We start from the raw sequence: 18153 nt of genomic DNA, 5'->3' as shown, positions 1-18153 counted from the left end.
AGAAAAGCAAAGGCAGAAGCCATGCTCTCAGGGAATTCCATGCAGGCCCACTCTCCCTACAGGGCAGGGTGCCTGGGAGATGTCCCGTTTCTGGCTGCAATCACTGGAGGGACGGGGGCCATGCATGTCTGGGATCCTCAGATCCTTGGCACAGACTGTATTTCCTGTATGTGAGGTGGTTGTTTTCTTTCCCATGTGTCTTCCTCCCACTTTCCCAGGTTCCCAGAAAGCGGACAAATGCCAAAGGTTGGGACACCTGGCACTTGTGGTGACTCTGCTCAGACCAGCAAGCCTCCGCCACAGTTTCCCTTTGGTCTAATCTAAGAAAGTTGTCCCCATCGTTTATGATTGGGATGGCCCTAGGGTTTTCTGTTCCAAGGTCTCTCAATCTGGGCATCGCCTTCTCTCTGCGTAGGACCCTTGCACCGGGGTCTAGAGAGTAGCTGGTGACCAAGCCAAAAAAAAAAAAAAAAAAGAAAAGAAAAGCCACAACAAGGATGCAGCAGCTTGCTGGTGGCTTAGAGGACAGGAGGCTGGGCTTAGAGCACAGACAGCAGAGGTGTTCCACCCCTCTCCTCTTGGGAATCCTCACCTTATCCAGAGCTTTGCTGTCCTTCCCGATAGAATCTGCCCACCTTCCTGCGCCCAGAGGGCAGCTGGGGAACCTTCTCTGTGCCTCTCCCTCCCCTCCCTACATTGCCCCTCAGCAAGCCTGGGAGAGAGAAACATACCTTTCACTCACTTTTATTTTCTTAAACTCTGGAAAGGGGAGGCTAGGCCAGAGTTGGGGGTGGGGACATTCCTGTGGCCTTCTGAAGGCCAGGGACCCTCTTGTGGAATGCCGGGCTGGGAAGCTCGGAGCAGCAAGGGATACAGGCAACTGGCCAAACCCAACACAGACGCATTCTTTTCATGGCAGAAATAACCGCTGTGTGTGTGTGTGTGTGTGTGTGTGTGTATGCGCGCGCCCACAGGAGCATGTGTGGGGTAGGGAAGGGGATTGGGAGAGGAGTCGGGCTCCTGGAAAGGGGGGCGTGGGCAGCAAAGCGGAGATGGGAAGGGGTATGGAGTCAGGGAAGGCAGGGAGGGGGCTCGCCGGGGCAGCGTAGGGTGCTGGGGGACTCAGAGTCCACTCTGCGGGGAGACCTCCCGCTAAGTCCAGGCCTGGGGTTAGGTCAGGGGAGAGAAGCCCGCAGAGATAAAGCTTCCCGTCCTTCTTTCTTCCTGGTGAGGCCAGGGCGAGAAGGAAAGGGCTGGAGCGGGAGAGCTGGGTGTTCGGCACTGGGAAGCATTTCCCGGGGACAGCAGGCTGTGCACCCCAGCTTTCTCTCACTTCTTCCCAAACATGCCCCACCACCCCAGCTCCCTGCGTTCGCCAGAAGGACTTGGGGCTCTTTGTGGAGGCATAACTGAGGTCCAGAGCCAGAGAGAGGTGGGTCTGTTCCTAACATTCCCCACATCCTAGCTCTCACCACATCACCCTGATATGCCCACCTTGGGCAATAATGCTCCAACTGAATTTTCCACTCCTCTGGCCAAGGGCACATCATCTCCAGTTTAGACTCCTGGGACCTCTGCCCCCCCTAGAGATATCCTTTACAAGCCATGGAAATCTTTCTCAAAACCACATTTCATTCTGCTTCCCTCATAGAACATGGCCTTTGGGGTCAGGCAGGCCCGAGGGGCCGAACGCTCCCAGCCCCGCCGTTGTGTGGGACTGTGGGCAAAGGTGGAGGACTGTGCCTTGCCCATGTCACAGAAGAGGAAACTGAGACTCACTGGGCTGACAGGAGGATTCAGTGAGACAACAAACTTACAGCACACGTGGTAGGGCCACCAATAATAATAATCTAATACTGTTAGTATTAAGACTTTCTGTGTGTCGGCCACTGTTCCAAGTCCTGTATAGGCACTAAGTCAATTAATCCTCACAGCAATCCTTTGAGAAGGAGATTGTCATTACCCACTTCTACAGATCAGAAAGCCGAAGCCCAAATAATTCAATAACCTGCCCATCACACAGTCAACAGCTTGGGACTGGGGTAACTTGTTCTGAAATATTATTCAGTGCCCCTCCATCCTACCCCTGCCGAGAATGTCTGTAACTTCTATAAATGTCCAACAAACCTACACTTTCCAGTCTAGGAATCAAACTCTGGCCTGCTCCGGGCCCCTGGGGGAATGTGTATAGACTTCACTGTGGCTGGACCTTGGAGAAAACCCTAAGCATAAAGCTGCATATGAGGAAAATGTTGCAAAAATACCAGCTGCCTTGTCTGTCTTCCTTAACAAGGGACACACCTGGTAACTTCCCATTTTTAAAACCTTATGAATTGTGAGTACAGGAAGAAAAGAATATTTTTTCTCTTTTTACCATAAGAAAAGATATATCCTTTCTGACCGTGAGCAATGGCTGTGCAGAGCCGTCTGCCTGCAACACGCAGTCGGCCTTTCCCACTCGCCTTGTGGCCACGGAGGGGTGGCCTTTCCCACTCGCCTTGTGGCCACAGAGGGGTGGGCCTTTCCCACTCGCCTCGTGGCCACAGAGAGGTGTCCGCAGGGCACAGCTGCACGGTGCAGTTGTCACAAACTGTAACAGCCTTGCTTCAAAATACCACTAACAGGTGGCTCTCAAACCTTAATAGCTCAGACTGGAGATGTTATCAGAGGCCCAGGAAACTATGAATGCGCTGTATTCATGCTTCAGTTTTCCACCTTACGTTGTAAAACCAGAGGGAGAAGGAATCTCTTAGAAATCATCTCACAGCTGAGCAAACTGAGATACAGACAAGACGAGTGACTTACCCAGGTTGCCCAGCTAGTTGGTTGAAGCCAAACCTGGTCTGGCTGGGGGTCAGAATACTTCCCTCAACCCCTCCCCAGGGTCTCTGTGTGTTTCCTCGAACACACGTCCTGGTTTGCCAGATGCTAAGCTCTGACGGGGCAACGTCACCTCTTAGCTTTTGTTATTACGCAGCATAACCCCAGCACAAAGCTTTACATAAAGCAAACCTCAGGTGGCCAAGCACCTATTTAGCCATCTCGCATCTCTCCCCACTTTGAGCTCACCGAGGCTCTAACAGAATGGCACAGTTATGAACGGCGCATTTATGAACGCCCCAGGGGTCCAACAGGCCCATATAACAAGGTCAGAGTGGATCCGTTAGTCCCAGCTGCAAAGTGGTGTCTGCGTGGCTGTTGTTGAAGTGTGGGCATGAGTCAGGCTAACTGAAACCAGTCACCACGTGAGTGTCTACCTCAAGGACAAAGTCCCTGGTCCTCTTAACAGGACTTGCCACTGTGCAGGCGCAGAGGCAGGGTCCAGCCCAGGCCGGCACTGGCCTCCCATTCCCAGGGCTCTCATGCAACTCAGGGCATCTCTACCCTGTGCCCGAGAGTCCAACAGAGGAATCGACTCCCACACGTGGGCCTGGGCTTGGCGAGTGTTAGTGGACATACTGAGGAAGGCCCCTCACTGCGGGTCTGGAAACGTGGCCAGTGTGTGCAGCTTCCCCCCAGGAGGATGTCAAACTGGGGACATCGTGACATCAGACTCTTCAGTCCTTCGTACACATTACCCTGATCTTTACCAAGAATTAGAACTCGCCTCAAGCTCTTTGCTATTTTTCCACCCTTTTCCTCAAATTGACCCTGTCCTTGAAATTCTAGCCCAGCCCCTGCCTTGTCTGTCTTCGTGACTCTGTTAACCCTCAGCATACACAAACCCATTCGTGGGTGACTTTGCCAGTGTGAGCACTGCCACATGCCAAGTGTGTCTGCCAGCGTGCATGATCTCCCCCAGGGACGGTGAGCTGCCCGGCACAGCAAACCCTCTGCTGTGTCCCCTGTGCCTGCCCTGCCTCCCCACCAAAGGGAGGACCCGGTGGAGGGGCCTCTGCTATAGGCGAGGGGACTGCTGGCCCTTCCTGGCCACTCACCTCATTCAGCTTGACCCAGTTGAAGGACTTCAGCGGGTGGGAAGGCTGGGGGACACGCTTTTTCCTGAGTGGCACGTCACTGCTGGGGTAGGAGTCCTGAGGGAGGGGTGGGCCCATGCCGAAGCAAGGTGGGGCACCTGGCGGGGTGGGGGCTCCCCCCGGTGGGAGGGGTGGGGGTGGGGGAGGGGGACAGCAGGCAAAGGGCAGAGGAGGTGGGGGTGGAGGCAGGTCACTGGTTGTCATGGAGGAAGACAAGGTGAGGGGGCCCCCTGGGGGAGGCGGGGAAGATACAGGGCCTGTCTGTGAGAGGACAGAAAAATCAAAAGGACAAAGCCATCAGTGCTGATGCTGTTCAAGTCCCCCACCACCCTTCCTTTCCTTACTCTATTCTCCATCTATACCAGACCCCAATTCCTGCTCTCGCCTCCCCCATGCGCTGAGCCCCATTCTCTCTCTCCGCATTCAAACATCCAGCACACGTACACACGAACAACCATAGACAAGGAACACATATGGTCACACACATACACACTGGACAGAGTCATAGTCACCGCCATGCAACAGCAGGACAGACACACACAGTTGTACAGGCTACTGACTGCACAAGGGTCTCCAATTGAGAGGGAGAAGAGGCGCCAAGACCCCACCTGCACTCTGCTTTCCAAGGACAGCATCACCCAGAGGCAGGGAAATTATATTTTCTAATTAACACAAAGGTGCCTCCCATACAGCCCCAGGGTCCCTTCTATCCTGGCCTGAGGGCCCCCTCTCTCCTTTCCCTCATCCTGGGGTCCTCAGCCTCTCCCCACACCTGCTCTGCCCACTCTATCCTGAAGCCAGGGTCTTGGCTCAACACTATGAAAGGGGGAGGCCCACATACTGAGAGTTCGCTGAGCTGGGCCACCAGCTCTGCCACTTGTCCCCGAGCCTGGCGCAGCTCCTGGGACTCCCGGGCCAGCTTGTCCTTCATTTTGTTCAGCGTCCGCATCATCTCTTCCTTCTCCAGCGTCTTTGTTTCGCATTCCCGCTCCTTCCTCTCCAGCCGGCTCACGAGCTCCGTGTGTTCTGGAATGGGGTGGGGGGAACAGGAGAGGAGACAGGGGAGAGAGTGAGCGTCGGTGCCTCCCATCCTGGGAGAGGATGGGGTCCTAGGCCGGGCAGAGGAGGGGTGTGGAGCGGGCAGCAAGCTTAGGCAGACCCCCTCACCTTTCCGGAACTTCTCTGCCTGGTCACGCCACTGCTTCACTTCATTCTCATTGATGAGCCTTTGGGGAGCAGAGGGAGGGGCGATGTAGTTGCTGACTGTTGGCTCACAGCCCCCAGAACACATGGCATCTCTCTGCTCCCAGGCCGGTACCCCGGTCTCCAGTCTGGCCAGCCACGGTAAAGAGGCCAGGAATTTGACTTTCCAGCTGTCTCTCCAGGTCCCTATCCCCGCCCACTTCATGTGATGTGTCTGTGTGGGCCTTGAGATCTGAAAGGACCTTAAGATACCCTATAATCCAGCCACTGTGTGACAGAGTTGAAGTACTGGGGCTCAGAGACCAGAGAAGGGGGAGAACTAATTAATGTTAGAACTAGGACTAGATCACAGGCTTCCCCAAGGTGTATGACTTGTACCCCTTTGTAAAAATAGGCTTTGCATTTGAGAGAGATCAAAATATTGGCCCTATCGTGGTCCAGGCTTCCCAAGTCCAATGTCTAAGAACAAGAGAAATTGCTCCCCCGCCAAAATACAGAATGGGTGCATTGAGGGTGAAACACAGGAAGCGCTTGTTCATGTCAAACTCTCGGAACGGGCTGTTAAAGTTAAGCTTTGAACTTGACATCAAGGGATACGAGAGGTAAAATCCCAAAGTGATATTGCAACAATCATTTCTTTTGTAAATCTGAAAAGACGGAAGAGTCAGATCCAGGACCCTTGGTGTCCTCGACCACATCAAGGATATACAGCAGTGGCAGAGCATGAAGGGGGTCGGGGGTGCATATTTGGTGCAGGGACTTTGCTGGAGAGAGCCATTGTGCCACCTCCTTCACCACCATCCAGGGAAAGGGTTTCTTTGGGCCCACCCCAAGAGTTTTGACCCATGCTCCCTGAAGTTGGGAGTTAGTGCTGCATGGCCAGTGGACCAGGGCTGACGGAGGGGCTGGAAGCAGCCAGCCAGCCAGCTGGAAAAAAGTCCTGCAGAGCCAGTGAGCTGGGTTCCACAGTGAGAGGCACCCCACAAGGAACTCTTGAAGATTCCAGGAACACTGACGTCTTTACCCATGTGCCAAGCCCACAGCAGGAAGCCTATTTACTTAATTATCTGATCAAGTAAGACCTTTTCCCCTTCTCCTTCCTGTCCCCAGGCTGAGGGGGTCAGAAACTAGTTAGCTAATGGAAAGGCAGGGTAGGAGATAGAAGGGGACAAAGGAGAAACAACAGAGGAACAACAGAGAAAAGAAGGCAAATCTCTCTCTCTCTCTCTCTCTCTCTCTCACACACACACACACACACACACACACACAGCCCTTCCCACTCCAGTGGAGAAGAAAGATTTAAAGCTAAACCAAGTCTAGAATGTTGATTCACATCTGGGATTAGTCCTTCTAGTTGCTGATTTGAGACTGTGTTGTGCTTTCAATTGATTTTAGGATTTCTATTATCCAAGAAGGAGCAAACGCTTCACTGGACCTGAGGAGTTTTCATTCTCTGGAGTGGAAAAGATTCCCCACTAAATAATGTAAAGAATCAGTAGACAATAAAACTAAAGCTGCCTTTTGGTTACTTTACAACTTGCACTTGCCCAACACACCACTTAGGATTTCTACAACATCCACATCCCATTTTTTGTGCAAATGAAAACAGTAGCAAAAATAGCTCAAAAATCATTTTCTTCTTGGCTTTGGAATGCAATATAATGAATTACCACAAGCCAACTCACCTCCTTAAGGGCAATTGGCTCAAACTCATACTGAAAGTTAAGTGAAAGTTTAAAGTTAAAAATTAGTATGTTAGTGTAAGGTCTTATTATTTAATTGGTGTAAACTTAAATTTGTTTCTCTGAATTTCTCTACATCCAGGTCAGTAAAAGATGACAGGCCAGAAGGCCTCGTGCTCTGACGACCTCATCCAGCAGACTCGTGTCAAATGGCCACGCTCTGTGTCAGTGGTCGCCAAGCATCTACAAAGGGCCAGAGCAAATATTTTAAGTTTTACATACCATGTACAGTCTCTGTCGTATAATCTTGCGTTTATTTGTTTAACATGTAAAAACTATTCTTAGCTTGTGGGCCATACAAAAACGAGCTGGAGGTATGGAATTAGTGCATGCACTGTGGTTTGCTGACCACTGCTCTATGTTAATGTGTTTAACTGCTCTATGTTAATGTGTTTAAACTCCCCCTCTGTCCGACACAGGCTATGGATCATTGAGAGTTGAGTATATACCCTATACATTTGTGCTGTCCAATATGGTAATCACTAGCCACATGTCATGTGGCTATTCAAATTTAATTTAAATGAAATAAAATGAAAAATTCAGTTCCTCAGTCACACTAGCTACACATCAATACTCCATAGTCTTCCCTGTTTGGACCCAGGGCATACTGTGCCCTGGGAATGCAAATTACTTTTTACATTATCTATGAAAAGCACCTGTTTCAAAATATTACATGCTGAATAATGAAGTCTTCGGGGAAATTTTTTAAAAAAGATTTCAGGATTATCTACACTATTGCTGTACAGAGAAAGATGAATGGAAGCTGATTACAGGTGTGCACTGAGAGACAGTCACAGTGAGTTAAAGAAGTGCCTAATGGACATTTGGGCACCACACTGGACAGTGCAAATATGAAGCCTTTCCATTAGCCCAGAGAGTTCTATCGGCCAGTGCTGCTTGAGACCCATCTGGGGATGTCGGGGTTGAGAAAGGGAGCGAGGTTTCCCCGGCTGACCAGAGTGGGAGAGTGCCGGGGAGGGTGCAGGAAGACAGGGCAAAGGCTGGCCACTGCTCACATGTTGACGATGTTCTTAACGTTGAAGTTCTCCAAGGGAGCCAGGTCAGGGTCCACACCCCGCTCATCCTGGAGGACAATCTGCTGGAGGATGCGATCCAGGAGCTGCCACTGCTGTAAGTAGCCACCATTCCGCTTGTCTGGGGGACGACAGGCACCACATCCTTACTGAGCCCCGCAGTTCCCAGGGGCCCTGCCCTGGAGTTGCTGCCTGGGCTCTGGCTGGAGAGGCAGGCCCTTCCCCCCCACAGCGAGCTCCCCGTCTGGTGGAAGAGGCAATGCCACTGCTGACAATGGCAACTCTCTAATCCAGTCACGTCTTGATTATCTGCAACTGACCTTCTATGAACGTGTCAAACCGCCCCCCACCGCCTGGTATATTTCCCTACTCCCTGAGACACTTTCTGGCGCTTTTCTTCCCTGTTTGGACCCAGGGCATACTGTGCCCTGGGAATGCAAATTACTTTTTACATTATCTATGAAAAGCACCTGCTTCAAAATATTACATGCTGAATAATGAAGTCTTTGGGGAAATTTTTTAAAAAAGATTTCAGGATTATCTACACTATTGCTGTACAGAGAAAGATGAATGGAAGCTGATTACAGGTGTGCACTGAGAGACAGTCAAAATGAGTTAAAGAAGTGCCTAATGGAACCCGAGAAGATTTCTCGTGGAGATGACCTTGAACTATGAAGGCGAAGGCACTGTGTGTTGTGTGTGATCTCACAGGGCCCCCCTCTCATCCCCTCTAATGATAGTCTGGCTGGACATGAACTTCCTCTTTATGTGACAGCCACAGGCTCTCCATCCTTGGTCTATGATCCCAAGCACTTCGTCTCTACTGACCACCCTAGAAAGCCAACAAGTGCAATCCTGGCATCAAAGTCAAACCACAGGGCCTACAGGTAGAAGATCAGGTCTGCAAAACCCGATTTGGGAGCAAAATAGAGGGACCCATTCACATTGTCTGTGGAACATCAAACACAGGGAGCCCTGGGAGCCAAAGAAGCCAGGTTTCCCGGGGACTTCCATGTCTTCCACCAAGACCTTGTGGGCTGCGTTCTGGAGAACTGATAGCTTCCCCAGCCAGGGCACCGCGTCTACCCTTTCCACCGCTCCACCAACACGTGCACTGCAAAGTGGCATAGCTTTCCATTGCCCTTTCCCACAAGAAAACAGTGTAAAGCCAGGTCCCTACTCACAGAGGTGGAGCATGTTTTATCTAAACCCTTGACCCCAAAGAAACAAAAATCCCTTCTGTATGTCAAGAGCTCCTCAGCCTCAGATTGGTTCGCTGTAAACTGGAGATCATAACCTACACTCCACAGGTCTTTCTGCGGTTTAGAGATGACGTGCTGAAGGGCCTCACATCACGCCTGGCCCAGAGTTGGCACACGATAAATTACGGCTGTCATCACCATCACCACGATTGCAGCACCGTCACCACCACTGAGGAGAGCTTAGCTAGGTTGACCATTATGGTAGACCACACTAGTTTTTAAGATACTCTCTTTTGTGAAGAGCTTAAGTTTCAAATGAGTTAAAGCTCATTTCAAATTGCCTTCTGGGGTGGCTATTAGCAATTACATATAATTTATTTAATCACTGTGCACACCTGGATCTTAAGAACTTAGCATCTGCTCTTACAGATGCTGACATTTGGTATCTGTAGGGAGAGGCAGGGGCAGGGGTATTAGGGTAGAAGCCAGCAAAGACTAGATGGAGGAGTAGATAAAACCTAAAACAAAACAAAACAAAACAAAAAAAAACCCAAGGAATGCTCATTCCACATCTGTGCTACTTCCCCAGGCACAAAACTTCTTTTTGGAGCTCCCCAGGAGGACTGGTCACTGCTCTGTCATGAGCTGACAGCCAGAGCTGTTCGATTTTGCAATGATCAAGCTACTGCTTGTTGGACCGGGATGCTGGGGCTGCACAGAGGCAAGCCCCCAGCTCCTTCTCCAGGTGACAGTGGAGGTCCTGGCTCCAAGGAGGGAGGGAAGAGCCAGGGCCTTAGTCATCAGGTCTGGTCTCCCGAGGGCCAGAGGGAGACGTGGTCAGGCTCCCCACCCCAGGGAGGTGCTGAAGCCTCATGTCCACCTGCCCAGAGCCCGGGCGCAGGCCCAGCGGAGGGGAGTGGCAAGTGCAGGGAACTCACAGGGCATCTGCAGGCAGTGGTGCAGGACAGAGAGCAGGCAGGGGTAGGCCTCGGTGTGCTTCAGCTTCTTGTGGATCAGCTCGAACATCTGGGAAGCGCTCTTAGTGTCGATGTGGACCTGGGGGCCAAGGAGGGCACAGTGAATGGAGAGTGGGGAGGCAGCAGAGGAAGTGAGTAGGGGAGACAAGACCCCGTTTCCAGCCACTGAGCCCCATCTCTCAGGAGAGCTTTTCTCCCCTTGCCCCTGGCCCAGGCTGTCCTGCGCACTGCACGGTGCTTAGCAGCACTCCTGGCTCTGTCAGATGCCAGCGGCACCCTTCACACCAGTGGTGCCAACCAAAAATGTATCCAGATATTTGTTCCCGGCAGGGAGGAGAGGAAAATCGCCCCTGGTTGAGAACTACTGATCCACATGAAGAAAAGAAAGCAGGGGCATAGGGGATTCAAGGCAGCAGGTAGCAAGTGGCAGGTAGCATAGGTCCACCACCTGGTTCAGATCCCAGATCTGCTCTCTAGCTGTGTGACAATAGGCAAGCTACTTACCCTCTCTAAACTCAGTTTTTTTTTAACCTATAAATCTAGGGCTTTTGTGAAAATATAATGGGATGGCACTAGATGACTATCAAGCACCACCCAAAAGTAGGTTTCTGTTTGGATAGGGATTTTACAGCACAATATTCAAGCAGCAGAGTTGTGTGTTTTCAGGGCTGCTAAGGCTAAAATGAAAATACAATTTTGTTTGCTAAGCATGATCTGGTTAGGGATAGGGAGAGGTGACTAGGAAATTGCTGGAAGGCAGGGAGAAAGTCAGCTGAGGAGAGGTATGTGAGACTAATCACATGCAAGAACTTTCTCTTTATTTGGGGGTTTCAGTCTCCTCTGGGGCAGACACCCCACGAGGGGAGGCCCATCGGGGCCAGCATACTGCCAGTGCTCCGGGAGCAGGATGGAGTAGTTAATTTTAGGTGTCTACTTGACTGGATTAAGGGACACCCAGATAGCTGGTCAAGCATTGTCTCTGGGTGTGTTTGTATGGCTGTTTCTAGAAGAGATTGGCATTTGAATCTGCCCTCACCCAGTGACCAAATGTGAGCAGGCACCATCCAATCCAATGAGGGATCAGATAGAATAACAAGGACAAGGAAAGGAGAATTCTCTCTCTCTCCCCCTCTCCTGGAGCTGGGACACCTTTCTTCTCCTGCCCTTGGATATCAGAGCTCCAGGTTCTCCAGCCTTTGGACTCCAGAACTTGCACGAGTGGCCCCTCAGGCCTTCAGCCTTGGACTGAAGTCACAACACTGGCTCCCCTGGGTCTCCAGCTTGCATATGGCCTCTCATGGGGCTTCTCAGCCTTCATCGTCATGGGAGCCAATTCCCCTTATAAGAGCCCTCTCATCCATCTGTCTGTCTCTCTAGCTAGTTGGCTCACTAGCCTACTGGGTGTGTTTCCCCGGTGAACTGTGGGTAACACACAGGACCTGGCTGTGAGGGTGCCCACCAGGGAACCCAGCCCACATGGCCCTACCACACCACAGCGTCTACAGAAGTAGCCGTGAGGCCCCTGGAGCCCTGCCACACCCACTCCAGCCCGAGGGCTCCTCACCATGTCAAACCTCCTGGCCAGCTCCAGGTCATCCTCATTCCGGACCATCTCGAAGAAGTCTAAATGCCTAAATAGAATGGGGCGGGGGGGCAGGTAGAGAGAGTAGACATTACAGCCAGGACATCCTGGTTGAGGGTCACAGCCCCTTCGATCCCCCACCAGCTAAATCGGAAAGCTTTATCAGGTGAGGCCAAGGAAAAGCCAGAAAGAAGCGCCTGTCTGCAGGCAACACTGCCCTGCTTTATAACATCCATGACCCTCCTCAGGGAGCCCAACCCAGGGTCCCTTCCCCTTAGACTGAGTTTCTCAATTGTGGCACTGTTGACATTTTGGGCTGGATTAGCCTTGGTTACGGGAGTCTGATGTGTAAATTGCAGGATGTTTAGCATCGCAACCTTGGCCTCTACCCACTAAAAGCCAATAGCACTCCCCAGAGTGACAACCAACAATGTCTCCAGCCATTGCCCAATGTCTCCTGGGGGATAAAATCACCCTCCGTCAAGGAGTATTGCCCTACAGCTGTCTTCCCCAGTGTTCTCAGACTGTCCCTGAGTCAGCCCTCAAAGCCAGTCTCTCATCAATTTCTACCCCCGTCCACACACCCACCCACTCCACCTCAAAAGGAACCATCCTCTCTCCCTTAAAACCCAGCATAATAAAAAAATCTGTACCATTGGGACAGAACTGGAGGGGCCTCCCTGGTCTCACACAGGAGTTTAAGGCCATCTAAGGATGACAGTAGTGGCAGCCACACCAACCAGGTGCCCTTTGATAACAGGGCTTTATAGCATGCATTGTGGGTGAGGCATTTCTTTATTAAGCAGGAAGGTACTGCAGGACATTTAGCATTCCTAGCCCCCAACAACCAATACCAGTGTTGCCCCCCACAAACCAGTTTGAAAACCAAAGAACACCCCGACATATTTCCAAATGCCCCCAGCTCTGGTGGAGGACTGCTGGGTTCACCTGTCTGTAACATCAGAGATGAGACAAGCAGGTCAACAAAGAGGACAGGTGGGCACACCTGCCCACACAGGGCTGATTCGGAATTCACGCTGGATATGGCCGGTGGTCTCTGGTGGGAAGGGCAGACTTCACAAAGTCCTGACCATCCCCAGCAGAGGCACTGTCCCCACGGGTCTGCAGTGGGGATGGGCGGCTGGGCCTTACTTGTCCAGGATGGCATTCTCGTGCTGCCGGAGTTTGTCAATCACAGGCTGTATCCCCAGCATCAGGAACTCGTACCGTAGATGCAGGCGGAACTCCAGATTATCCTGGGGGTCACCAAGAGAGGACCAGACTCATTGGCTAGTCTCAACTTCCACAACAGTCCCCAGTGGACCCCTCATCACCACCCCAGCCACGGTCCCACCACATCTCTTGCAGCAAATTCACCTAGAGCTGCTTTGGTTCCTAGAGTTCCAAGAAAGAATGGGAGGTGCAGAAGGGAGACATCCTGACCTTATTATTTCTCTTTTAGGTCACCTGCCTCACTTCCTTCAAGCCCCTTGCCAGTTTTCTCTTTGTCTTCAACATCGAAGAGCAATGTTTTAGAGGGATATGGAGCACAAGCCTTGGAATCAGGCAGATCTTGGTTCAAATCCCTGCTCTGCCATTTACTAGTCTTGTGACCCTGGGAAAACTTTAGTTTTCATCATTTGTGAAATAGGCATAACATTACTTACCCACAGGCATGATATGCATGAAAATGACCTGATGAGCTATGGTTACCAAGCAATCAGAACAGCTGCCAGCCACAAATAGCTGGCACTGACAAAGGTGATGTCAGCATCTTAGGGACAGATCCTTTCCCCAACCCACCTCACCTAACCCAGGTCATCAGGACTGGCTGCAAAAAAGTATGTTTGTCCCCTTTTGTCCTTTGAGTTGAACTTGCCCAGGGCATCTGATTGCCTTAGAATTTGGGAAGTTCACCTGCTCTTCAGGTTCTAATGTTGTCATTTTTATAGTCTGAGAATCCCATCCTGGCCCCCAAAGAAGGGAAAGCAGAAGCCACACCTTCTAACAGCAGAGGCTAGAGCAGCTGGACCAGCCAACCAGAAGCAGCTCAGGAGCAAGGCTCTAGGAAGAGGGGCCCCAACCTGCCCTCCTCCCATCAATAACCCACCAGCAGCCTGAGCCGTCTTTAGCCAGCCTTGCCTGGGGGCTGTCCAGGACACCCACAGTGCATGATGCCACCTGTGTGGGAAACCCCAGGAGCCGTCCCAGGTTTAGATGAAATCAGAAACAATTGTGCGGCGAAGCCAAGCCAGAATTAGGCCTCATTACAACTCTGAAAGGCCCCAGATAAGACAGACTGTGGGTTACATGCAGTCCAGGTTTGGCTAATGTGGCACCAAGGTTCATGACACACATTTCTTTCTTGGCCCCAAGTGAAGAAGGCAAGAGGTTACAAAGGCCATCTAAGGACGAGAGCAGTGGCAGCTACACCAACCAGGTGCCTTGGCTGCTTCTCTCCGCTACTTCCCCAGGAAGCACTCACACTCACACACTCTAACTCGAGCCCAGATTGTCAGGCAACAGTAACAGCAAGGAGAAGGCGCCTCACCTCTCCGGCTCCAGCATTGAGGACAGCATTGATGAAGGACATGATGGCTGTTTTCAGATTCACTTCATCCCGGTACCGGCCCAAACTGCGGTCTAGCTCATTCAGCAACGTCTGGACGGGAAAGCAGGAAGAGCAGGAGGGGAGGGCTCAGTATCCTACAAGCACAGCCTCTGAGCCTTTGCTCCTGCCGTTCCACCTACCTAGAATGCCCCAGCCCTCTCTCTACTCAATCTTGTCTATCCAACTTATCTTGGACTTTACCAACCTCACCTCTGCCTAGAAGCATCCTCTGCCTTTGCACACTTCCATCTCAGTACTACCTTACTCCACTCAGCCCTCGGGGCTTGGTTTATAGCTAGTGCATATTCCCTGCCCAGCTCCTTGACAGCACAGACGCTCCTTCTTATCCCTTTTGCATCTCCAGCAAAGAGTCAGAAGCCACTTTCAGCACAGAGTAGGTGCTCAAAAATGTGTGATTACAAATAGCCTATACTGGTGCTAAACCATAGAGTTTTTCAATGTCAAGAGATCAAGGCTGCCAGGCACTGTGCTAAGACACTTCATACTTATCGTCCATCTCATTGGTACTTTCCTGGGCTGGTCAGGGAAAAGAAAAGAGAACAGCATGGCCTGAGCTCCAAGGGCTGGTCCCAGTATCCCCACATCAGGCACTGGCCCAGGCACAAGATCTAAAATCTTGACCCCAGGAAATGCACTCAATGCAACAATGCCTGACCGAGCCTCTGTCATGAGCCAGGCCTGAGCTCAGAGATGTAGAGCCACAGAAATAGAGCAGCCAATATTCCAGCCTCTGGAAACCTGTGGTCTAGCGAGGAGGACAAGTTCATTTCCCACCCAAACCCCATAACTCATAAGGCTGCACATGTGTTTTTATGTAAGCTCTCCGTGTCCCAGGACTCTCTGCCTATGACCTTCCAGGAATAGGTACGCAGCCCACATTCTCACCCCTTTCCCCCAGATTTTGCTACAAAGAATCCTCAGGCCCTCACTTCCAGTATGTGACACCCCTTACCTGCTCTGCTGCCACCCACCCTCCGCCTGGCCCCTCACCTGAAAGCGTGTTCGCTCCGCCGCATACACCTGGTAGTGCAGCATGGCCTGCAGCACCTTCTTGTGGCCGCCGGGCACAAGGCACACGGCGCCCAGGATCTCCAGCACGGCCACCTTTGTCTTGCTGTTCTCGGTGCGCAGGCTCTGGGCGATGGTGCTGATGGCCTCGGGCTGCGCCAGCACGTGCGCCCGCCCCTGGGAGTTGTTCATCAGTGCCTTGATGCAGCCGATGAGGGAGGTGTGGATGCGGCTCTCGCAGGTGGCGTGGTCCATGCTCCGGAGGAAATTTAGCAGACAGGTCAAGCCCTCAAGCTCGATGAAGCGGGTCACAAACCTACCAGCCAGAGCCATTAGGAAATATGGTTTACCCTATTTGCATATGATTCCATATACATTTCGCAAATAGTTACCCCATTATCTTTGTACCACCATGCACCTGGTCCCACCTACAGTAGCTGCTTGGTTCCTTTATAAAGTTTATCTGAAGCACTGAAATCCTATCATCCTCACAGAAGATTGCATCTTATTTGCATTTTAAATACTATGATTTGCATATCATTGATGGTAGCTGCATAGCTAAAATAGCATGTGATGGGGATAATCCTGATAATTATTACAGCCGTTAAACCTTGAACACTCCTCTCCGGGGAGGATGGGAATTAAGAGAATTACAGTCAGATAACAAAGAGGACTTCCAGACAGGGAGGCCATCAGAGTCACTCAGTCAAGGATCAAGGCTGGGGAAGATACATTTCAAGTGGTCCTTTAGAAAATGGTAGAGTTATCTTGAACACTAGCAGAAAACATTAAAACATTAGCTCAGGGGTTCTTAGCTTGGAGTCTGTGTTCCCCTAAAGGGTCTATGGACAGCATTCAGGGGTCCAGGGACCTGGGTGGGAAAAGAAAATTACATTTTTATTTTTGGTAACCTCTAACTAAAATTTAGCATTTTTCTCAATGTTAAATGTAGGCAACAAATGACAGTAGCAGCAGCACTATTGTGACTTTGTCATCCAAAGAAATCACAGCTATTTTCATATCAAATTACAGTTGTTGCAGGTATCTCAAAATACCATTTACACTCATCAGTTCTTCAAAATTATGGTGGTTATCAGACCCGCTGCTAGCGCTTGCTATTTAAGGCATAAAGAAGCACACTTATTGCTATCTTGCTCATTTTTACTACTTGGTAGCTGTATTTTAATTTAATTGGTTTATTTTTAATCTTATCTTTTTACCTATTTTATTTTATTATTTAAGACATCATTTCTGAGAAGCAGCCTATAGGTTTCATCTGGGTTCCAGACGTCCACAGAGCATGTACACACACACACACACACACACACACACGGATTCAAAACCCTTGATTTAGTAGAACAGCTATTAATGATCTAGGGGAACACTATAAATAACCAATAGACTGATCCCAAGCATATTTTGTATTGTACAAATATGCCTAGAATAATAGAATATACTGTCAAATTAAGTTAAAAATAGGTATTTTTTACTTTTTTCTATTATGTGCTTTTCTGTATTCCACAAAATTTCCACAATGACTATGTGTAACTTTTGTAATCAGAATGTTACTAAGGGAAATTAAAATAAATTGAGGTGGGAGACAAACCTCAAAACCCCCCTCAACCCCTTTATTTTCTGACCCCCTCATCCTTTCTGCACCCCTTCCCATACCAGGACCTCACCCCTACCAGAGCGACGAGGGGGATTTAGGATGCTCCCAACTTCCTTGAGACTCCGTTTCCAGTTCCCTGGAGGGGAGAGCTCAGCCCAGACAACACACACACACATACACACACATGCACACACACAATATGTGCAGATGTTTAACAACTAGCTCTTTGGGGGAGGGACAAGGCATGGTTACAGTGTTTGCTCATTTCTAGGGTATAAACACTCCCAGCATAGCCAATTTCAAGCTTTCAGAGTGGCGTCATTGAATGTGGAGTTGGGGAGAGATGCGTTATCTCATGGTGTTGCCACCGTGTACATACAATGGGTGGAAACTCAAAAGCATATGCTATAGTAAAATGTAAAAAATAATCAGGTCATTAGGGAGTGATGAGTTTCAAGTATTTGTTACCTTTGTTTTGATATAATTTATTGAATCTTAATTTTTTATAATTCAAATTTTACCTATGTTTAACAACGAGCTTACAAAACTGCTGACAATTTAACAGTTGGCTTTCACCAGCTGGTACAAGCCAGTTCCAGCACACCCCTGGGCAGGCCCAAACACAAGGAGACCCCTAGGTGTGGGAACCTCTGTCTGAACCCCGCACACTGGGTCTGGGAAGGTGGAGGAGTCCCCCTGGGGCTCTGGGACATCCCTGCCCCCTTCCTGGCCTGCAGGGCTCCCATTCTACCTGGCAGAGCCCATCCAGAGACACCACATCACCCCCTAGTGGTGGGAGTGTCTCTCGACCCACGCCCACCTCCTTCCTGGCTGGGGCGCTCCCCTGCCCCTCATTCTCAGCAAGCTCTTTCTTCTCCACCTTGTCTGTTTGCCCACCCTTCTGTTCTAGTCCATCTTCTCCGCCCCCCCAAAAAAACAGCAAGTACTTGCCCTCACTTCCCCTTTAGAGAGGTCCTCAGGACCTGAGGTTTACCCGCTTTCCTACGTCCATCGCCCTCCTCCCCAACATGCCCACCCTGCCGCCTCCCAGGAGAGGAGGAGGATGAGCTGCGATTGAGCAGAGCTGAAGTGGACTCTCGGGAATGTGGCCAGGCAGATGGGCATGGCAGCACAGCTCTGTGCCTGCTCCAGGAGGTGGAGGGGTGGGGTGGAGAAGGGCCCCA

At 50.7% G+C, this 18153-nt stretch overlaps 1 protein-coding gene across 2 annotated transcripts in view; it reads right to left on the bottom strand.

Annotated features, from left to right (window-relative positions):
* The window catches only part of DAAM2 (dishevelled associated activator of morphogenesis 2), a 100813-nt gene that overhangs the window by 16768 nt on the left and 65892 nt on the right, over positions 1-18153 (bottom strand). For both annotated transcript variants that reach the window (XM_069488224.1, XM_069488225.1), the window contains exons 6-14: positions 15340-15673; positions 14269-14379; positions 12870-12973; positions 11700-11766; positions 10097-10214; positions 7939-8077; positions 5145-5203; positions 4819-5003; positions 3939-4238 (exon numbers count right to left, since the gene is read on the bottom strand). In XM_069488224.1, the coding sequence (XP_069344325.1) occupies positions 3939-4238; positions 4819-5003; positions 5145-5203; positions 7939-8077; positions 10097-10214; positions 11700-11766; positions 12870-12973; positions 14269-14379; positions 15340-15673 (1417 nt within the window). The remainder of the gene's footprint in view (positions 1-3938; positions 4239-4818; positions 5004-5144; positions 5204-7938; positions 8078-10096; positions 10215-11699; positions 11767-12869; positions 12974-14268; positions 14380-15339; positions 15674-18153) is intronic.

This window comes from Eulemur rufifrons, chromosome 15, assembly GCF_041146395.1.
Source record: "Eulemur rufifrons isolate Redbay chromosome 15, OSU_ERuf_1, whole genome shotgun sequence".
NCBI lineage: Eukaryota > Metazoa > Chordata > Mammalia > Primates > Lemuridae > Eulemur > Eulemur rufifrons.
The sequence above is the reverse complement of the archived record's forward strand: the minus strand, read 5'-3'. Positions and strand labels throughout refer to the sequence as shown.